This window comes from Carassius auratus, chromosome 34 (assembly GCF_003368295.1).
Source record: "Carassius auratus strain Wakin chromosome 34, ASM336829v1, whole genome shotgun sequence".
Taxonomy (NCBI): domain Eukaryota; kingdom Metazoa; phylum Chordata; class Actinopteri; order Cypriniformes; family Cyprinidae; genus Carassius; species Carassius auratus.
In genome coordinates this window covers 1-24,143 of record NC_039276.1, presented here as the reverse complement: position 1 = coordinate 24,143, position 24,143 = coordinate 1, and the positions used below count along the sequence as shown (strand labels likewise).

At 38.1% G+C, this 24,143-nt stretch overlaps 1 protein-coding gene across 1 annotated transcript in view; it reads right to left on the bottom strand.

The window, feature by feature from the left end:
• The window catches only part of LOC113052867 (ubiquitin-conjugating enzyme E2 E3), a 44,112-nt gene extending 31,787 nt beyond the window's left edge, over positions 1-12,325 (bottom strand). The window contains exons 1-3 of the mRNA XM_026217303.1: positions 11,838-12,325; positions 9,953-10,159; positions 8,926-8,976 (exon numbers count right to left, since the gene is read on the bottom strand). Of these exons, the coding sequence (XP_026073088.1) occupies positions 8,926-8,976; positions 9,953-10,152 (251 nt within the window). The 5' untranslated portion in view covers positions 10,153-10,159; positions 11,838-12,325. The remainder of the gene's footprint in view (positions 1-8,925; positions 8,977-9,952; positions 10,160-11,837) is intronic.
• Positions 12,326-24,143: the final 11,818 nt, after the last annotated feature.

The window sequence follows — 24,143 nt, the reverse complement described above, 5'->3', positions numbered from 1 at the left end:
AACGTTTTTTACAAGTGAGACTAAATAAAAGTATGCTATATACATTTTCCAAAATGTTAAAATCAAATTATGTTGGTGCGAATAAAACAAAGAAACAAAGTGTTTCATTCATCCAATTAAAAAAAAGAATAGGGTAATGATTCACATCTATATTTTTTTACTTGAGCCAATGAAAAATATATAACTTATTGTCTCAAATAAAAATAAAAAATATAGATGTGAATCATTACCCTAAAATGTTTTAACTGGATGAATGAAACGGTTTTTCTCAGTGTGCTACAGCAGGTGATTTTTAAATCAAATTAAGTCTATGTAATTTTAAGGTAAAATAAAAATAATCATCCTAATGCAGAACTGACGTTTATTTCTGGCTTTTCAAACGTGTATACAAGTTCTAATAAAAAAAAGAACATTTCAGTTTTGTCAGTATAGTCTGTTTTGTTTCTCATCCAACACGTGAGAAGTTGAGCTGAACATCTCTTCACGGTCTACTCGTGTTCAGGGTGCGGACCGGTACAGTACACCAGTAACTGTTCGCTTCCTGTCTCAGACATGAAACTCTGCATTTCCAGTACTGATCGGCTGCCTGTGTCCTGCGCACAGATTTCGAAATACTCTTCCACACAAATGACATAGCGAACAATTACAATGTAGTCTGTGCACACGAGCGCACTTCTGGAAAAATTGGCCAAAAAAAAAAAAAAACCGGCCGGTTCCGATTTATGGCCGGTCAACCGGTGCATCCCTAAGGGAGAGAGAGAGCAAGAAGCGCTCGTGTTGTTTGAAGACTGTGAGTGCGCGTGCACAGCCGGGGCTCTCTCTCTTACGTGCCCTGTCAGGCGCAGAAGTAATTCTATTCTACATCACTCACCGATCAAATAAGGCTTTGACAACCGCCAAAAAAAAAGATCAATGCAGAAAAACCCCTGGATTGGTTATATAACGTTGGACAGAATGTTGATCAGGCCATCGCGTATATTCAGCGCACATAAGGTAAACATTTTGCAAACATTTTTTAGAGAAATAAAAACAGGTCGACGAATCGATGCGCATATTTTGCGTCGACGTATTTTTTGAGTCGATGTCATCGATGACCTCGACGAGTTGTCCCAGCCCTACCGTGTACTATCTAATCTTTTGAATAACTTTGCTTTAACTTTAGGAAATCAGATCAGCAAGATTTTGTAGCTGTGTGTGTGTGTATGTTTTTTTTTTTTTTTTTTACCCTGGGGGTAAACAGGCAAACATCAAATGTTCATTTTTGGGTGAACTACCCCTTTAACTTCAAGACAATTAAGTACATTACCAAGAACCACGGCCTTCGAGCACTCTGATAAGTGATTATCACAGTGACGGTGGAACATTTGTTTAAAAAAAAAAAAAAACACAAACACCGTTCATCAAAGAGCATGCAGTCACAGCACTAATACTGATCTGCAGAAATAAACAGGCCAGCTTCCTCAGGCAGTCTCAGAGACGGGGCACAGGATATGGCTGACTATGGATAGATGTGGCTCAGACCGTTTCACCTCTTTGTGAGCGCTGACACAAAAGGAGTAATGGCTGCAGTTCCAGTCAAAGGAAATTACTGCTCTACCATCCCCTTTATCAAGCACAAAGACACAGATTTTATAAAACTGCCAACCAAACTACTGCAACAAACAAATTGTACAAAATATGTAGAATTCTTCACTATTCCAGCCACTTATATACTTTTTTTATAATACATTAATGAACAAGACATGATTAGAAAGCGATATATTTTGAGAACTGTGGCCTATCCACATGCTTAAAAGAAATCAGTGGGGCATAAAAATTAGCCAAAATATGTAAAATAAACATACAATGGACACAGATAAAAAAAAAAAAAAAAAAAAAGATTAAGGCAAAATAAAATAAAATTGCTATTTGGCTTTTAGTTTACATTATCAAGCAGCTTAGATGAGCTGAAAAGGGAAAACCTAGTATTTAATGAAAAAAAAGATAAAAAAAGAGAATTATCATTATTAAAATAACACATACCCATGATTCATTCACAATAAGACCTAAACGTGCATTAAAATATTTTACTAGATCAATTTTTATGTTGACTTCAATACAGCATCTCCTTAAGCATTACTGTTCTGTTTTGTGTGAAAGACGGGTGTCTTGTGAATCCTGCGAGGCTGTCCGCAGGACATTCTCTGACACTACACCAATAAAAAGAAAAAAAGCCCCACAGTGAATCTGACAGCTGGACCAGAGCCAGGGCATGATAAACGCCGTCACTGTCACAAGCCTGTAATAAATGTGAGCTTCACCAAGGGAAAGAGAAGAAAGCGAGATGCAAGGAGAGAAAGAAAGTGGGTTAAGGAAAACCCCCTGAGAAAAAGAGGTGCTGCTGTAGGGCTACCTTTCAATTTAGACAAAGGGTTGCTGAGCATTGAATACATTTGCAAGAATTTTTATAGAGTACAAACTGCCTGCGGAGAGCCTGACCCGTGAGTAATAGCGCTGAGAGCCCCATCAGCACAAACTACATGAGGACACAGGCCATGCTTTCTGTGATTCATGAGTATGCATGCATCAGATCTCAATTACCCAATCTTGCCAAGAGTCCTCTTTAAATATTTACTCAGAGCGTCTCAGCACGCAGGCCATGGACTTGCATCGCGCACTGCTTCCCTTCATTGTCCTTGCACTTATTTATTCCGCCATAATGAAGGGGAGTTGCTGCAGCAGTCCAATATAATAACCACAATGAAGATGGTATGTTGTGCCGTACAGGCTGCAAGCTTCCTGAACCCTACATCTGTAATGAGTCCCTTCATTTGTCTAAACGCCGTAACTGTAGGACATTTAGTTTAAACAGCATTTCTTTGGTGTAGAGCACAGACGGACATGAAAATAAAATTGCTACGGTCAAGTTTTACAGTATATAAATTTGATATTATTGTTCCAATATTTGCAGAGCAGAACAAAAAGACATTGTGGGAAATCTATAGCAGTGGCCAGAATTAAAAATCAATAAAGAAAACGAGCAAAACAGCCCTTCCTGGTCAACAGAGGAATCTGAACAATCGGCTTGGTTCTTATTGCAAGAGTAAAAAAAATAAATAAATAAAAAAGTATAGCTATGATATGGCCAAAATCACTGTACAAATAATGTATCAAATAAATAAATATTATTCAATAATGCACTTTTTTTCAGTGAATTTAATATTTTACAATTTAAAAGTTAGGTTTTAAAATTTTTATTTCTTAATGTTTTTAACATGAGTCTTGTATGCTCACAAAGACTGCATTTATTTAATAAAAATATGGTAAAAATAGTAATATTGCGAAATATTACAATTGAAAATAACAGTCATTATAGTCATATGATTTATCATTCAGATTTGTCTTTGCTGCTTAATATTTATCCCTTAATGAGGGAAACATGAAACATTTGAGGATTCTTTGATGAATAGAATGTTCTGTTCTTTCTTTTATAACAATGTAAAAGTCTTTACTGTCACTTTTGATTAATTTCATGAATAAAAGTATTAATTTTCTTGCTTCAAAAAAAATGTATAATATAATATCTTACTGACCCCAGTGTATATTGACTGGTGGTGTATATTGTACTCAAGTAAAGAAAATAAAAAGACTATAATATTGCAAAACAGCAGTACTAACTCAAACACTATTTAGTCTGAAAACAGTCTTCTGTTTTACCATGTTTTCGCCAATGTTCCTGCCAGTGTATATGCTGAACTATCCTGCTTCACACACTGGTGAGACGGGTGAATCAATGAAGAGATTCCATTAATAGAGCAGAGAAAACGATAAACCTTAAACCAAACAAATGGTACACTCTTTATTAAATAACAAGAACAAAAAGAAACCCAGAAATCCCGGAGTGGATTGTCTACAGTGGGTGTTTCAAACTGTTGCATCAGCACCGTGTAAAACACCTTCATCCACGGCTGTGACATGTTCAACAAGTCAAACACTTGGCACTGTAGCCGTGGGTCACAAACTCGACATCTAGACTAAGAGACAGGAAAGAAAAAAAGCCACAACAGAGGCATGAAAGCTCAACTCTCAAATGAGAGAGCTGTGATAATGTGGGTCAATATTGCAACTCTTTACTCTGTGGAATTCTATAATCACGAAAAAAAAAAAAAATCACTGAACACTTTTATCACTTGTAGCGCTTCTGAGATCAGAACAGCACAAACACACACACTATGCTGGTCGAAACACAGTATTTACTGTATATGCAATACTATTTTATTTTTACAGAAATCAACAAACACTGATTATTTTATTGCTTTAAACCTCAGCAGCAAAAATGCAATGATTTAATTCTTTTAAAAGATGTCAAATTGAATATATGCCTTGATTATTTTTAATCACATTTACTCTGCAGAATTAAATTAAATTAAACAAAAATAAATAATAAATAAATAAAATAAGCTTTCAGGCAGGATAAGAGATGCAATTAATATAACCAAAAAGGCTAAACAAATATTTTCACAGCTATATTGCAAAGGCTTAACACACACACACACACACATACACCAGACAGGGATAAACACAGCCAAGCAGACATACTGTAACACACCAAGCAAGCTCATGTCAAAGCCTCTTACTTCCTTAAACATACTCTGGTTATTAAGAACCTTAGGGGGGTTATTTACAACCCTTACAGTACATGTTAGATTTTCACAAATGTGACGATTCAAACCATAAACCACAACTGAAGTTAAACAGCGGTTGTACAGAATATAAACAAATGCTTCGCTGAGACTAGATGGCAAGATCGTTTTATCTTTCTTTTTGCAGTGCTTCCTCTTTCTGTCTGTTCAGCATGGATGAAAGGCTTCAACTAGTACCAATCATTCATCTTTAGAGGCCATTTGAGTTTTACTGTTTATTTTTATGAAGACATGCAAATTCATGCCGGGAAGCAACCGGCGTCTCGCTCCACGGCATGAATTTTAATAGCTTTCTTAAACTCATAGAGCGCTCTCCACATTGCTTTTAAAAATCTGATTTTTAGGAAGAATCTAGCTGTAAATCACAGCGACGGAGCGAGTGGCTGGACAGACATTTGCAGGAAAATGCTAAAAGTCAGGCAGCACCTGAACACAGAAGCATTTGACTGTGTCTATAAGTGAATCACCATAACCATTTCCCCCTTTAGTCATGCTGGAACACATCATTTCAAACACGTTAGCGTAACTGTGCCTGCCTAAACAGTTATTACAACAGCAGCGTGAAACCAGTGACAAAAGCACAGTTTACGCGATCAATCTCTGACGGAAAGCTGACAGAAACACCAGAGCGCTGCCTGATTAAAAGAATATCTCACCCGAAACGTTTGTCTCGGGACCCCTACATACTGTGGAAATGAGTCGCGCTCAATCTAGCAGACACCTCATATGATTCGAAATTCGAGAATCACAATCCAGTTCCAAAACAATACTTGATCTACCATTATTGAATATCACATGTATTTGTGCTTTTTAAAAAAAAAAAACGTAAAAAAATACAAATTGTTAAGAAATATTAAATAAATACATCTTCAACTTACAATATAACCAATTATAAGTAAAAAAAAAGGCTTTTTCTTTTCATTTCCCCAACATTTTTATGGTTTAATTATAACGGATGATAGATGGCAGGCTTTAAAGGATGCATTCACACTAATGCACGGATCACTTTCAACATATCAGATGTTTTGTCCTGTCCTTAAAGCATTATGCCTTCGTAGAGCCTTAAGAAAAGAAAAAACTGAAACACTGGCGAGTAAAACAACATATTGTCAAGAAAAAGCACATTTCACACTGTACATTTCTTATGTAATGTATGTTCTTATGTTCTTAAGTTTCCAGAATAGATTCAGAATCTTTGAAGAGATATTACGTTGAGATATTTAGTGAAATGTAGCATTACATAACTTTCTCATCAATGGATCCATAGCAGAGAATGGGTGCCGTCAGATTGAGATTCCAAACCGCTGATGATAAAAAAAAATATATTTAAAAAATCCTGTCCATCAATTGCATCAAGAATTGTTTTTTTTTTTCCTTCAAATTCTTGTTTCCAGCAAAAATACTAGTCCTCTAAACTACATTTAATCTTTATCAGCTGTGATGGCACCCATTCACTTCAGAGGTTCCACTGGTAAGCAAGTTATGTAAAGCTAAACTACTCCAAATTTCTTTTGATTAAGCTGATTGTGGCTGAAATTATGCTGTTCCAATAATGATCTACATCTTGGATGGCCTGAGAGTAAGCACACTTTCAACAAAATTGGGTGAACTATTCCTTTAATCTTTTTTGAAAGCACTGAAAGCATTTGGTCAGTGTCACTATATATGGCAAGAGCTGCTTAGAAAATACTTCAAAAATTCTAACTTTTTTCTCCTCAAGAAAAAGAACAGTGTTCCTGTTTGGAATGGTATGAATTTTCATTTCATTCAAGTAATGAAGCCCAGATCTACTGAAAGAAAGAGAGCCATATGGCAGCCCAGAGTGATCTGTGATATGTTCCCACAGATATTATGTGATGTGGCACATTACCAACAAATCAGTATAATATGTCAGCCTCCAGGTAAACTTCGCTCAAGGGAAACGCTGTCTGAGAAAAGTGTCAGTAAAGGGAGCTAATGATGAACGTTAAGGGATAAACATCTCAGTGTGCTGAACTGTGTGGCTGCACAGATCAGACCATGAAAAGCCACCAAATCCCTGCATTGTCAATTACCATTATCAGCATCTCTGGCTTGCGGCTCCAAGCTGCTGAACTGATCTCTCGGCTGGCAGAGCGCACGCTGTGTTGCACCCTCTCAAAAAAGCATGGCATTTCTTCGTTTCTGAACATTTGCTTTTAGGAACAGTTCACCCAAAAATTGAAAATGATTCATTTGTTTGAAACCTGTATGACTTACTTCTGTGGACACAAAAGGGGAGAAATTCATGGCTGCTTTTTTGTATTTCAATCACAATAAATAGTTAAGAAGAAAGAAAATCAGCATAAAAGGATCATGAAAAGTGGCAAATAAGACTGAAGCAATACAATATTTTGTGTTCTGGAAAAAAATATTCTTACAAGATTATTGGAGTATGTTTTACAAAAGAAAATACTATTTTAGTCTTTCCACTTCCAAATTTTAAATTTGAATTAAATGTGTTATTTGCTATTTTTGTAATTAATTATGAAATTTACTTGCAATTCCAGAGTGAAAACTATTTCTACACCAACTTTTTTTTTTCAGTCTAATGAACACACCAAAATTTCAGCTGTTATATTTCATACTTGTTAAGTTTCAAAGGTTATAAAAATTTGCTGTGCAAAAAACTTTCAACTTTCAGTAAATGTATTTAAAAACATGTAATGAATCTCATGCATCAATGCATTGCTTTTACGCTTGACGTCACACCGCCTAAACTGTGCTGAACAGCAGCGCACTGTCACCCGGGTCAGGTGCTAAAATATGTAAAAACACAATATCATACCATGGTACATTTTCTGGATCCGCTGTGCTTGATCAACCCGAGTGCGTAGAGTCAGTAGTGCATGACCTGTCAACCGAGCGGAGACCAGTTGCTGGAAGAGTTTCTGACATGACGTTGGATCAAATTAACTTGCTGTATTCAATGCCTGCTTTTGGACATTGGACTTGCACTCAGCTTTATCTGATGTTGGGTAACTTAGACACTCTAGCACTCTCCTTGACTGCTAAATTAACAATAGGGTTCAAAAATCAGGTATCAGTACTTTTTTTTATTATTATTGTTTATTTATTTTGAAAGACATCTCTTATAATTAATAATAAAAATGTTATATGGCATTTCTATCTTAATAAAAAAAAAGGAATTTATTACTGTGATGGCAAAGCTGAAATTTCAGCAGCAAAATTCCAGTCATTACTCATATGACTCCTCAAATAACTATTTTAACACCAATTTAGCGCTCAGGAGATGTTTAATTAAATAGCTTGATCATTATCAACGTTAAAACAGTCGTATGGTTTATTATTTTTATAAAAACTAGTCTTGTCTCCAAACTCTTTGATAAATAGAACATTTAAAAGGTTGTCACAATAATATTTTGTAATATTATGAACAATTACTGTAATGAACAAAAGCATCAATTTCTTACTTGACCTCAAAATGAACTGCAGACTGTTTTCTGCCAAACTCTCAGCAGACAACCAATACTGATAATTTCACAATGACCAGTCTAATAGACTGTGCATTTATTGGAATCATATTTTAGTGATAGACTAAAATATGAACCCAATCAATGCACACAATCAAAACTCCTCGGATAAAGCCAAAACATGACATAACATCTATGAAAAAGGCATAAATCAATAAGCATAAATCTTCCAATATTATAGAAAGTCAAAACACATATCCGACACAGACTGTTAAGAATATTACAATACTATCCAAAGGGGGAATCTTCCAATAAAAATCCTCCCAATGAAAGGACTGTAAAAATCACCAAGAAACAACCAGAAAACGTCCGTCCTTCAAAGCATAAAAAAGAGAGCTAAAGGGATTTTTAAAAGCTCCCCTCGTCTTGTTCTGGCATCTCTAGGTCAGCTCATTAAAACAGATGGGGGTTCAGCAGTGAGTTCAGCTTGAGGATGTGAAATCAGAGCCATATGTTTCAGAGCAGCATCTGCCGTATTATTAAAAACACAACAACGCCAAGACCACAGGAACATCAGCAACAATAAATGCACAGAGGAAGAAAAAAAACAAAACACTGTCCTTCCTAGCTCTTTGAAGCCGAGGAGCAAAATGCCACATCCGTCCTGAGTGAGTCCATCAGTTTAAAACGAGTCTAAAAACTCCAACAGTTGGTGTTAAAAGTCGACTCTTTTCCCACAGCAAACCTTTCTCAAACCAGCCCATAAAAGAAATAACGCTTAAATAACATACCTGCAGTTGGGTGGAGGATCCAGAGTGATTTCTGCAAGCTCTTTCTGGATTCTGCGAGGGAGAGAAGAGAGAAAGGGAGAGATGGTTAGAAAGCTGTGAGAATTGCAAGCAGCCAGGGAATTACACTGCCCTCTACCTCTGCTGCGTTTACTGCACGGCTGGCTCTCCCTTCAGCAAAGCTAACATGGCTGCTTCCTCTTTGTTCTCGGAGGCATAACCCGAATCCCATAACAGGAAAACTTTGCCGTGCTGGTTTCTGCCTTTCCCTCCATCGCACACTGCTGATCGTCACCTCAGCTCAAAGCCCGCTCCCCTTAGCTCACACCCCGCCCCTCATCGGCGGGTTTAAGTCACTTTAAGCACAAAAGATTTTCTTTTCAAGCTTATATGTAAATGAGGCAGAGGGAGGGAGGGGGGTGTTCTCGGGCATATTTGACAAGAGCTTTAATGCACAGCTCGGGTGCTGTTACTAAAGCATTATCAACAGTGTGTAAAGGAGCCAGGGCAGAATTTTTTACCTTTTCTAAGAATAACAGTTTGTTTTTTGTCTGTCATTCCACCCACATTGAGAACGTCTCTGGTGTTTTAATGAGCACTGGTGTGGATTGATTGGTTACTGGTTTTTTTTGTTGTTGTTTTTTTCAGTGCCAATGAAATTTGAGGGTAGAACTTCTGTATTTATTAGTATCCACGAGGCAGACAGATTTGATTCACATCTCTTGTTCCTCAAATAACTTGACTTAGAAGTTCTGGGATGCCTCAAAAGAACTTATGCCAAGCAAACATTGAAATTAAATATAAGCTGATCACACGGCTTCTTTGCTCATGCAGTAAAGCATTATCTAAGCTTAGCGCTTTTATTCTCAAGTATGGAGCACAGATGCTAAAGCTGTTAATTGGTACATTCTGAAAATGAACTTAATGCACAAAAAGTGTTAAATGTGTTGACAGAAGTTTTTTTTCCTGAATAACAAAAAAAGGACATTGAATGCTCAAAGGCAAAACAGATCGAGTATGTCATCGTTACCTCTTCGCACTGGAGGATAATTTGGCTGTTGTTTTGCTGGACAGTTTGGTGGACTTCTTCTGCTGTTGTGGAGGTGTGGGTTGTTTTCGCTCCTCTTGTTCTTCTGGTTCTGGCACCGGAGGATCTCTCTGATCCGCATCGGAACTGCCGCTGCTGGTGCTGGGACTTTCGTCATCTGACCGTTGTCTTTCACTGGACATTTTCCACCTTTGTAAATGACAACAAGAGGTTCTGAACCAGGGCTGACTGCGGAGTCTCCTGGGGTTTAAGCAAATCTCAAATTTGCTAAGTGGAAACTTCAACCCTAACATTTCTAAATTGGTAGGGTATGCAAACACAAAGAGTCATATCACAGACACTTCATTTAGACTTTTCTAAAAGCAATCAGGATATCACGGCAAGCTTATTTAACAATTATTTCTGTATCTATTTCTGTCCATTTCAGCTTTACTATGACTTATTTATTAGATAAACTAGTACCTATACCAATTTCTACTAGTAAATGTTGTAAGTGATCACTAGAAAGAATGGCTAATTTATAGTTCAATTAAAATTTAGTGAGATTAAAGATGTTACCAGTACAAGAAATGATCAAATGTGTATACTTTTAATGCAATGCATGTCACTTTGGATAAAAACTTCCACTAAATGCATAAATCTAAATCTACAAGTAACAATTGTCTCTAATAAGCAGGCCTTTAAGGAACACACACTACTCTCAGACAGATAGGCCTTTAAGGAAAAGTGAAATAGATAGGTGCAACTATTTGAATAGTTCAAAGAAACTAATAAACAGGTCCTAGAAAAACTGGAATAGGTACCTGCAACAGCTGGAATGCTTACCAGTTGGAAGTGAATAGCTAATATCTGAATCACCGATTCCCATTGAATTTCCGTGCAAAAATATGCTACTAGTTAACCCTGGACTAGTTTCTTGTCACTACAGGAATGAATGCAGCTAATGAATAAACACTAGAATAAAAACTAATCAGTACTGGTAACTAATGAAGCCACTAGTCAGTGTTGGATTACATACACTGATAATTAAAAAGTACAAGTAAACAAAATAGGTATGTGTTAGTTGTAAATAATAAACACGAAAACGGCTTGCCATGAGAGCGCCAATCAAAATGAATCCACAGTATTTGGACTCCGAAAACACAAGCAAACGTGTAGATGATCCGTTCCAATTACATCAAACTGTTGTCATTCTGAAGGACAAAACGTCCACGTTTTAACACGTTAAACCACACACATACCAACTTAATCCATTAGTGACTGAGCTGATAGTATTTGTAAATAGCGCAGCGGCAACACTGATGCAACCATTATGACGTTTCACATGGATCCACGATACATTGTATCAGTTTTGCGCTTAATGTTTCAAGCTGCAGCGACCATCGCGCGGTCGCGAAACCCTCCTCCGCGAAAAGAAGCCTTGAGTTTTTTCGCTTTCCATCAGCTGAATAGATGCAAGCGGCTGAGCTTATGAGAGTAAACGAGAAAAACACACGGCGGTTCCAGCAGAATCTAGCGCTGAGAAGAAGGAGATTTCAAGAGCTGCAAAGGAAAGCAATAATTGCACCTATTTGCAGCATGTCCACCCCCTTCACTTTAGGAGAACGAGGCGATATCGCAAGCGGATTGCGAGGAAAAATCGAGTCGTTTAACGCACGCCGGGGCGAAAAGATTCAGATTGGATCTTTTAAAATCCTTTGTAAGAGGTTTGTTATGGTAGGAGGCACTCCAGTATCAGCATGGTGTACCAACTGATGCGTGAAGTCAGTTTCGAGCTCCCCTCTCTTCAGACCTGAAAACACTGAGAAAGGACGATGTTACCCCGCCTAATGTGGACTCTACGAGACCCTTAGAGTTTCTTCTTTACCTTAAACGCGGTCCTGTCCTGATCTGGTGTGGTAAGGAGTGTTAAAAATCCAGTTGAAATGGAGCCGGGAAGACGACGGGCTCCGGCCGAGCTGTGAACATTGGAGAGTAGGAAGGAGAGGAGGCGCTGCAGTTTTACTCGGGGCCGACGGGCGGCGCTGTATAGCGCGTGGAAATAAGCGTCTACCGCCTCGGAGGGTCCCACACAACCTTTAAACCAACGTGAAATTGTATGACCTCACGGTATGCTCCACCTGAGTTGGATTTAAAAACGATCACCGTGCGTGTGAAGAAGACATCAGCGGCGTGTCCAGAACGAGGGGATGTTGTGGCGTCGCGAGGAAGTTTTGACTTGTTGTTGTTGTTGGGACGGCACCATGGTGAGAGCAATCAGCTCACGGAAACTTTTGAGCGTGAGTGAGAAGTTTGGCTGGAATTCCACTGCAGGTGGGTGTCCCGAACTGCGGTCAAGCCAGCCGCGGTTTGAAAGTACACGGTCAAGCCAGCCGCACTTTTTTTTTTGTTTGTGCGTCTAATCGTGCACTGACGGTACGGGTGCAGGGAGCGGTCAAAATAGATGTAAAGAAGCTGTCGTAACGGCGTTTCCTTTATACTTTTTCTGATATTTTCAAAAGTTCACGGGTGCCCACCCCCTCCCAAAAAAAATAAATTAAATAAAATCTGCATAAAACGTCATTTAACCCATAAAAAGAACTTAAAGGGACATCAGAATATTTATGTATTGCTATTTCATGTCATGATATAAATAATGCATTTTTTTAAATGACTTGAACATTGAATTAATGTTTCTGAATACATTATTTTTGTACATTAACATTTTTATTTTACATTAATATATATAATTTATCAATGTGTATATATATATATATATATATATATATATATATATATATATATATATATATATATATATATATATATATATATATTATATATATATATTTTATATATATATTGTATATATACATTTTATAAATATATATTTTAAATATATATATATATATATATATATATATATATATATATATATATATATGTGTGTGTGTGTGTGTGTGTGTATAATATATATATATATATATTATATATATTATATATATATATTTTATATATATATATTATATATATATATTTTATATATATATATATATTATATATAAATATATATATATATATATATATATATATATATATATATATATATATATATATATATTCTATATATATTTTATATATATATATATTATATATTATATATATATGTTATATATACATTTTATAAATATACATTTTATATATATATATAATATATATATATATATATATATATATATATATATATATATATATATATATATATATATCAACATTGATACAATATGTAATGCGTATGTGTGTGTTGTTTGTGTGTGTATACCTTTCAACTAATAGTGATCCTGACTATTGCTGTATTTTTTTTCAAGTTAAAGCTATTATAAAATTTTTGTACAATTTAAAGGCAAATCACTCCAAAAGTCAATGTGCATTTTCACTCTTTTCTCATAAAAAGCACTAACTCATAAAATGCTTTCCTTAAAAGGTTTGCTCCTTTTTCCAATTGATAACTTTTAACAGTGACCCAGAATATTACTGAATTAATTTTTTAAGTTATTTTACTGTATAGCGTTGGAGAAAATTAATGGCAAAATAACTCCAGAAAAGTGCATTTTAGCACCTGCACCGTTACCCATTTTCATACACTCATAAAAATCTTTGCTTCATGGGTTTGCTCTTTCTTTCAGTGGATTCCTATTCACAGTCACTCTTACCATTGATATATTAATTTTCAAATATTTCTACTGTATAGTTTTGGAGAAAACTAAAGCCAAATTCAACTCCAAGAATCTAATCACATAAGCTTTTTAACACCATGTCCCATTTTCAAACATTTACAAAAATCTTTGCTTTATAGGTTTGCTCATTTTTTCACTTGATTCCTATTCACAGTCACTCTGATCATTACTGCGTTAATTTTCAATTATTTTTACTGTATAGTTTTGGAAAAAATCATTGGCAAAATCATGCCTAATCAAAGTTTATTCTATCTGTTGCACCATTACCCATTTTCAAACACTCATAAAAAATCTTTGCTCTATAGGTTTGCTCGTTCTTTCAGTTTATTTCTGTTCACAGTCAATCTGATCATTACTGTATTAAGTTTCAAATATTTCTACTGTATAGTTTTGGAGAAAACTAAAGCCAAAGTCAACCCCAAGCATCTAAGTGCATAAGCACTTAACATCATGTCCCAAATTCAAGCACTCATAAAAATCTTTGCTTTATAGGTTTGCTCACTCTTTCAGTTTATTTCTGTTTACAGTCAATCTGACCATTACTGTATTAAGTTTCAAATAATTCTACTGTATAGTTTTGGAGAAAACTAAAGCCAAAATCAACTCCAAGCATATAAGTGCATAAGCACTTTACATCATGTCCCATTTTCAAGCACTCATAAAAATCTTTGCTTTATAGGTTTGCTCGTTCTTTCAGTTTATTTCTGTTTACAGACAATCTGACCATTACTGTTTTCATTTTTAAATAATTCTACTGTATAGTTTTGGAGAAAACTAAAGCCAAAATCAACTCCAAGCATATAAGTGCATAAGCACTTTACATCATGTCCCATTTTCAAGCACTCATAAAAATCTTTGCTTTATAGGTTTGCTTGTTTTATCAGTTTATTTCTGTTTACAGTCAATCTGACCATTACTGTATTCATTTTTAAATAATTCTACTGTATACTTTTGGAGAAAACTAAAGCCAAAATCAACTCCAAGCATATAAGTGCATAAGCACTTTACATCATGTCCCATTTTCAAGCACTCATAAAAATCTTTGCTTTATAGGTTTGCTTGTTTTATCAGTTTATTTCTGTTTACAGTCAATCTGACCATTACTGTATTCATTTTTAAATAATTCTACTGTATACTTTTGGAGAAAACCAAAGCCAAAATCAACCCCAAGCATCTAAGTGCATAAGCACTTTACGTCATTTCCTATTATCAAACACTCATAAAAATCTTTGCTTTATAGGTTTGCTCGTTCTTTCTGTTTATTTCTGTTTACAGTCAATCTGACCATTACTGTATTACGTTTCAAATATTTCTACTGTATAGTTTTGGAGAAAAATAAAGCCAAAATCAACCACCAAGCATCTAAGTGCATAAGCACTTTACATCATTTCCTATTTTCAAACACTCATAAAAATCTTTGCTTTATAGGTTTGATCGTTCTTTCTGTTTATTTCTGTTAACAGTCAATCTGACCATTACTCTATCAATTTTCAAATATTTCTACTGTATAGTTTTGGAGAAAACTAAAGCCAAAATCAACCTCAAGCATCTAAGTGCATACACACTTTACATAATTTCCTATTTTCAAACACTCATAAAAATCTTTGCTTTATAGGTTTGCTCATTCTTTCAGTTTATTTCTGTTTACAGTCAATCTGTCCATTACTGTATTAAGTTTCAAATATTTCTACTGTATAGTTTTGGAGAAAACTGAAGCCAAAATCAACCCCAAGCATCGAAGTGCATAAGCACTTTACATCATGTGCCATTTTCAAGCACTCATAAAAATCTTTGCTTTATAGGTTTGCTCACTCTTTCAGTTTATTTTTGTTTACAGTCAATCTGACCATTACTGTATTAAGTTTCAAATATTTCTACTGTATAGTTTTGGAGAAAACTGAAGCCAAAATCAACCCCAAGCATCTAAGTGCATAAGCACTTTACATCATGTGCCATTTTCAAGCACTCATAAAAATCTTTGCTTTATAGGTTTGCTCACTCTTTCAGTTTATTTTTGTTTACAGTCAATCTGACCATTACTGTATTAGGTTCCAAATATTTCTACTGTATAGTTTTGGAGAAAACTAAAGCCAAAGTCAACCCCAAGCATCTAAGTGCATAAGCACTTAACATCATGTGCCATTTTCAAGCACTCATAAAAATCTTTGCTTTATAGGTTTGCTCACTCTTTCAGTTTATTTTTGTTTACAGTCAATCTGACCATTACTGTATTAAGTTTCAAATAATTCTACTGTATAGTTTTGGAGAAAACTAAAGCCAAAATCAACTCCAAGCATATAAGTGCATAAGTACTTTACATCATGTGCCATTTTCAAGCACTCATAAAAATCTTTGCTTTATAGGTTTGCTCACTCTTTCAGTTTATTTCTGTTTACAGACAATCTGACCATTACTGTATTAAGTTTCAAATATTTCTACTGTATAGTTTTGGAGAAAACTAAAGCCAAAGTCAACCCCAAGCATCTAAGTGCATAAGCACTTTACATCATGTGCCATTTTCAAGCACTCATAAAAATCTTTGCTTTATAGGTTTGCTCACTCTTTCAGTTTATTTCTGTTTACAGTCAATCTGACCATTACTGTATTAAGTTTCAAATATTTCTACTGTATAGTTTTGGAGAAAACTAAAGCCAAAATCAACTCCAAGCATATAAGTGCATAAGCACTTTACATCATGTGCCATTTTCAAGCACTCATAAAAATCTTTGCTTTATAGGTTTGCTCACTCTTTCAGTTTATTTCTGTTTACAGTCAATCTGACCATTACTGTATTACGTTTCAAATATTTCTACTGTATAGTTTTGGAGAAAAATAAAGCCAAAGTCAACCCCAAGCATCTAAGTGCATAAGCACTTTACATCATTTCCTATTTTCAAACACTCATAAAAATCTTTTCTTTATAGGTTTGATCGTTCTTTCTGTTTATTTCTGTTAACAGTCAATCTGACCATTACTCTATCAATTTTCAAATATTTCTACTGTATAGTTTTGGAGAAAACTAAAGCCAAAATCAACCTCAAGCATCTAAGTGCATACACACTTTACATAATTTCCTATTTTCAAACACTCATAAAAATCTTTGCTTTATAGGTTTGCTCATTCTTTCAGTTTATTTCTGTTTACAGTCAATCTGTCCATTACTGTATTAAGTTTCAAATATTTCTACTGTATAGTTTTGGAGAAAACTGAAGCCAAAATCAACCCCAAGCATCGAAGTGCATAAGCACTTTACATCATGTGCCATTTTCAAGCACTCATAAAAATCTTTGCTTTATAGGTTTGCTCACTCTTTCAGTTTATTTTTGTTTACAGTCAATCTGACCATTACTGTATTAAGTTTCAAATATTTCTACTGTATAGTTTTGGAGAAAACTGAAGCCAAAATCAACCCCAAGCATCTAAGTGCATAAGCACTTTACATCATGTGCCATTTTCAAGCACTCATAAAAATCTTTGCTTTATAGGTTTGCTCACTCTTTCAGTTTATTTTTGTTTACAGTCAATCTGACCATTACTGTATTAGGTTCCAAATATTTCTACTGTATAGTTTTGGAGAAAACTAAAGCCAAAGTCAACCCCAAGCATCTAAGTGCATAAGCACTTAACATCATGTGCCATTTTCAAGCACTCATAAAAATCTTTGCTTTATAGGTTTGCTCACTCTTTCAGTTTATTTTTGTTTACAGTCAATCTGACCATTACTGTATTAAGTTTCAAATAATTCTACTGTATAGTTTTGGAGAAAACTAAAGCCAAAATCAACTCCAAGCATATAAGTGCATAAGTACTTTACATCATGTGCCATTTTCAAGCACTCATAAAAATCTTTGCTTTATAGGTTTGCTCACTCTTTCAGTTTATTTCTGTTTACAGACAATCTGACCATTACTGTATTAAGTTTCAAATATTTCTACTGTATAGTTTTGGAGAAAACTAAAGCCAAAGTCAACCCCAAGCATCTAAGTGCATAAGCACTTTACATCATGTGCCATTTTCAAGCACTCATAAAAATCTTTGCTTTATAGGTTTGCTCACTCTTTCAGTTTATTTCTGTTTACAGTCAATCTGACCATTACTGTATTAAGTTTCAAATATTTCTACTGTATAGTTTTGGAGAAAACTAAAGCCAAAATCAACTCCAAGCATATAAGTGCATAAGCACTTTACATCATGTGCCATTTTCAAGCACTCATAAAAATCTTTGCTTTATAGGTTTGCTCACTCTTTCAGTTTATTTCTGTTTACAGTCAATCTGACCATTACTGTATTACGTTTCAAATATTTCTACTGTATAGTTTTGGAGAAAAATAAAGCCAAAATCAACCACCAAGCATCTAAGTGCATAAGCACTTTACATCATTTCCTATTTTCAAGCACTCATAAAAACCTTTGCTTTATAGGTTTGCTCGTTCTTTCAGTTTATTTCTGTTTACAGTCAATCTGACCATTACTGTATTAGGTTTCAAATATTTCTACTGTATAGTTTTGGAGAAAACTAAAGCCAAATTCAACCTCAAGCATCTAAGTGCATAAGCACTTTACATCATGTGCCATTTTCAAGCACTCATAAAAATCTTTGCTTTATAGGTTTGCTCACTCTTTCAGTTTATTTCTGTTTACAGTCAATCTGACCATTACTGTATTAAGTTTCAAATATTTCTACTGTATAGTTTTGGAGAAAACTAAAGCCAAAATCAACTCCAAGCATATAAGTGCATAAGCACTTTACATCATGTGCCATTTTCAAGCACTCATAAAAATCTTTGCTTTATAGGTTTGCTCACTCTTTCAGTTTATTTCTGTTTACAGTCAATCTGACCATTACTGTATTACGTTTCAAATATTTCTACTGTATAGTTTTGGAGAAAAATAAAGCCAAAATCAACCACCAAGCATCTAAGTGCATAAGCACTTTACATCATTTCCTATTTTCAAGCACTCATAAAAACCTTTGCTTTATAGGTTTGCTCGTTCTTTCAGTTTATTTCTGTTTACAGTCAATCTGACCATTACTGTATTAGGTTTCAAATATTTCTACTGTATAGTTTTGGAGAAAACTAAAGCCAAAATCAACCTCAAGCATCTAAGTGCATACGCACTTTACATAATTTCCTATTTTCAAACACTCATAAAAATCTTTGCTTTATAGGTTTGCTCATTCTTTCAGTTTATTTCTGTTTACAGTCAATCTGTCCATTACTGTATTAAGTTTCAAATATTTCTACTGTATAGTTTTGGAGAAAACTGAAGCCAAAATCAACCCCAAGCATCTAAGTGCATAAGCACTTTACATCATGTGCCATTTTCAAGCACTCATAAAAATCTTTGCTTTATAGGTTTGCTCACTCTTTCAGTTTATTTCTGTTTACAGACAATCTGACCATTACTGTATTAAGTTTCAAATATTTCTACTGTATAGTTTTGGAGAAAACTAAAGCCAAAGTCAACCCCAAGCATCTAAGTGCATAAGCACTTTACATCATGTGCCATTTTCAAGCACTCATAAAAATCTTTGCTTTATAGGTTTGCTCACTCTTTCAGTTTATTTCTGTTTACAGTCAATCTGACCATTACTGTATTAAGTTTCAAATATTTCTACTGTATAGTTTTGGTGAAAACTAAAACCAAATTCACCCCAAGCATCTAAGTACATAAACACTTTGCATCATGTCCCATTTTCAAGCACTCATAAAAATCTTTGTTTTATAGGTTTGCTCGTTCTTTCAGTTTATTTCTGTTTACAGTCAATCTGACCATTACTCTATCAAGTTGCAAATATTTCTACTGTATAGTTTTGGAGATAACTGAAGCCAAAATCAACCCCAAGCATCTAAGTGCATAAGCACTTTACATCATGTGCCATTTTCAAGCACTCATAAAAATCTTTGTTTTATAGGTTTGTTCACTCTTTCAGTTTATTTCTGTTTACAGTCAATCTGACCATTACTGTATGAAGTTTCAAATATTTCTACTGTATAGTTTTGGAGAAAACTAAAACCAAATTCACCCCAAGCATTTAAGTGCATAAGCACTTTACATCATGTCCCATGTTCAAGCACTCATAAAAATCTTTGTTTTATAGGTTTGCTCGTTCTTTCTGTTTATTTCTGTTTACAGTAAATCTGACCATTACTGTATGAAGTTTCAAATATTTCTACTGTATAGTTTTGGAGAAAACTAAAACCAAATTCACCCCAAGCATCTACAGTAAGTACATAAACACTTATCCAGTTCCTTTTCAGGAACTCGAGCTGCGTCGTAGCACTTTGGGGAAAGTCCCTGACGAGACCTACTCTGAATATCGTGTGCAATCTTGTCCAATGGACGGGCGTGGCGTCACGGAGCGGGGTGACGTAGCGACCAGGAAGCTATATAAGCACGTGCCGTGCAGCTGGCTTCAGCTTCAGCAAGCGCTCTGTGTGTGCATGTCAAAAGTCTGTCCCGTTGGTCCTATTTATTGTTGTCTGTCCCTAGCCATTAAAACATCGCTAAACAGCTCAATATGCCTAAAGCAAAGCAAAAGACCAAACATATAAAGGGCGATTCCAAGCCACATTACAGATTGTTTGTTCCTCCCTGCCCTCGCTACATTACGAGCGGGGATACACACAGTCTGTGCGTGTCTTGCCTGGGACCGAAGCATGTTGAGTCGGCTCTCGAGGGGGCCGACTGTCCGCATTGCGAGCGATTGCCAATGCGGACGCTTCGATCCCGGAGGGCTCTCTTCGAGGAGGGAGCCTTCAGCAGCGTTCCTCGCGATAAATTAAAAATCGAATCGTGGAAGCACCCATATTCTACCCGCTTCTTTGGCCCCGATTCACTATACTATGGCAACGTGATGGGGCTGGGAGAGCACGGTTATAGAACGATGCCACGGGTCGAACAGACGCTCGCGGGCTATCTGTAACCGGCTCGGCATCGTCCCTAAAGGCTCCGGGGTTGCCCACTAAGACGCTGCGAGTTACATCATCGCTTGTGGGCAAGGGTTATGTGGCAGCAGGTCAGGCTGGGGCTTGCCTTCATACTATGGCAGTCCTACAAGCTTATCAGGCCGACCTGCTGGGAGATGTCGATGAGGGAGAGGGGATTAAGTCTGAAGATATTGAAGAACTCAGAAAGACCGCTGATCTCTCCCTCCGCGCCACTAAAGAGACCGCTCGCACGATTGGACGGTCTATGGCAGCCTTAGTGGCCGCGGAGAGGCATTTGTGGCTGACCCTGTCGGAGATAAAAGAAAGAGACAGGGTCTGCCTTCTGGACGCCCCGCTTCAAGCCTCGGGCCTGTTTCGCGACACAGTCGACACAGTCAACACTGTCGTCGACAGGTTCCAGGAGGCACGCAAACAGGCGGCGGCATTCCAGAATTTCCTCCCTCGTCGCTCTCGTGGTGCATCTGGGAGATCACCACGCCACATACCAGCTCCTCATACCGGGAAGCGCAAAAACAGAGTGTCGCCGCTCGGGTTCCCCCACGACGGGACCGAGGGCCTCAGCGATGCCCTGAGTCGGGGACTTCCAAAGTAAAAAGGCCAGATTTAAGAACAGTCATCGAGGCCCGGAAGTCCTCGACGAAAAGATCCTGACGCCAGGGTCCAGAGGGTAGCCCCTACTGGGGTAGAGCGCGGTCCACCTCAGTGCCCTCAGGAGGTCGGTCTGCCAACCCTGCCAGAGTTTCGGGGCGCAGCCGCCTCCAGCGAGCACTACTCCCAGTTATTTCCGCCCGTGAGCGCAGCGGAGCTGGGATGCTCGCCGCCCCTTCGGGGGCCTCTTACACCAGAGGTCAGTCTTGAGAGACTGATTGCCTTAGTAGATTATTTAGCAGCGTGGAAGCTACTGCCAAATGTATCTCATTGGGTCCTGCGTACAATAGAAAAAGGCTATTGCAATCAGTTCGGTCATCCACCACCGAAGTTCAACGGGGTTACACCGACTGTGGTCGGCCCCCGGCAGGCTCTGGTTATGGAACAAGAAGTGAATATCCTATTAAGGAAGGAGGCCATCGAGGTGGTCCCTCCTCTAGACAGGGAATCCGGATTTTACAGCCGGTATTTCATAGTTCCAAAGAAGGATGGGGGGTTGCGTCCGATCTTAGACTTACGTCACCTGAACCGCTCAGTTATGTCACTGAAGTTCAAAATGCTCACTGTCAAGCAGGTTGTAGCTCAAATCAGATCCGAGGACTGGTTTGTCACAATAGATCTCAAAGACGCATACTTCCACATATCCATCCTTCCACAACACAGGAAAATTTCTGAGGTTCGCTTTCGGGGGCAAAGCTTATCAATATCGAGTACTTCCCTTCGGCCTTGCACTCTCACCCCGCACGTTCACGAAATGTGTAGATGCGGCTCTGGTATCCCTCCGTATGCAGGGCATCCGCATTCTAAATTATATCGACGATTGGTTGATCCTAGCTCAATCAGAGCAGATGGCGGTTCGACATCGAGATGTCGTTCTCGCACACATGGGGGAGCTGGGTTTGAGACTAAATGCCAAGAAGAGTGTACTTTCTCCAGTTCAGAGAACCACCTATCTAGGCGTAGTGTGGGATTTGACCACGATGCAGGCACGTCAAAGAGTCAAAGAGTCAAAGAAGGCCAGTCACTCACTGTCAAACAATTCCAGAGATTGTTAGGGCTGATGGCAGCTGCGTCCAACGTGATACCTTTTGGCCTGCTGCACATGAGACCCCTACAGTGGTGGCTCAAGTCCAAGGGCTTTTCCCCGAGGGAAATCCACTTCGAGTTTATCAAGGTCATGCGGCGATGCCTTCGTGCCTTAGACATGTGGAAGAAACCTTGGTTCTTGAATCAGCGCCCGGTGCTGGGATCTCTTCGTCGCCGTGTAACACTAGCGACAGACACGTCCCTCACCGGTTGGGGTGAGGTCTATGAGTGGCCACCCTGCCCGCGGTCTGTGGAGTGGTCGCCATCTGACATGGCACATCAATTGCCTAGAGATGTTAGCAGTCTATCGAGCATTAAAATATTTCCTCCCAGACCTGAGAGGTCACATGTGTTGGTGCGCACCGACAACACATCAGTGGTCTCTTATATCAATCACAGGGGGGTCTGCGCTCACGCCCCTTGTACAAGCTGCATACATACTGTCGAGGCAGTGGCCGAGGCCCGGGGAATGGATGCTTCACCCGAGGTGGTGAAGCAGATATGGAGAGTGTTCGGCAAAGCTCAGGTGGACCTCTTTGCGACTCAAGAGACATCGCAATGTCCCCTCTGGTTCTCTCTAGTTCATCCAGCTCCTCTGGGACTGGACGCTATGGTACAGACCTGGCCGAGGCTTCGTCTGTACGCATTTCCCCCTATCACTCTGCTCCCGGGAGTTCTGGCGAGAGTACGCCTGGACGGGGTCCGTCTTCTATTAGTAGCCCCGTTCTGGCCGGGCCGAATATGGTTCTCAGATCTAGTCTCACTCCTCGACGGCTCTCCGTGGGAGATACCGATCAGGAAAGACCTACTCTCACAGGCGCAGGGCACGATAATTCACCCTCGCCCGGAGGTGTTCAAGCTGTGGGTGTGGCCCCTGAGGGGGCACAACTGTTAGCAGCTGGTCTCTCAACCGAGGTTGTTGAGACCCTCCTCCAGTCCAGAGCTCCCTCTACGAGGAAATTGTACGCCCTGAAGTGGAAACTTTTCACTTCATGGTGCAGAGATCGCCACCTTGACCCTGTTAACTGCCCAGTTGGTACAGTTCTGGAGTTTTTAGGATCTCTGCGGGGTTATCCCACTCCACCTTAAAGGTGTACGTGGCGGCCATAGCTGCTTTCCATGTCCCTTTCAATGATCAGTCAGTGGGTAGACACCCCCTAGTTACACGTTTCCTCCGCGGTGCGCTGAGGCTAAGACCTCCAGTACGGTCCCGTGTTCCCCCCTGGGATTTGGTTGTGGTTCTAGAGGCTCTCTGTAAAGCTCCATTCGAGCCAATACAAGATATCTCAGATAGACATCTGACACTTAAAACTGCCCTGTTACTGGCAATCACCTCACTAAAAAGAGTTGGAGATCTCCAGGCCCTCTCGGTGGCCCCTACTTATCTAGACTTTGCCCCTGGTATGGCCAAAGCATTCTTATACCCTCGAGCGGGTTATGTTCCAAAGGTTCCCTCTGTAACACCACAACCTATCGTACTGCAGGCCTTTTGTCCTCCTCCCTTTCGGGAGCCAGACCAAGAGAAGCTAAACTGTATGTGTCCAGTGCGAGCACGCATACGTCCACAGAGCTGCCCTGTGGAGAAAATCCGACCAATTGCTTGTTTGCTACGGTCCTACTAACAAGGGTTCTCCTGCCACCAAGCAGACCCTTAGTCGTTGGATAGTCGAGGCTATCAACGTCTCTTATGAGTCCTCTGGTCTTCCCCCTCCTTTGGGGGCCAAGGCTCACTCTACTCGGGTATGGCGGCTTCCCAAGGCCTTCTTAGCA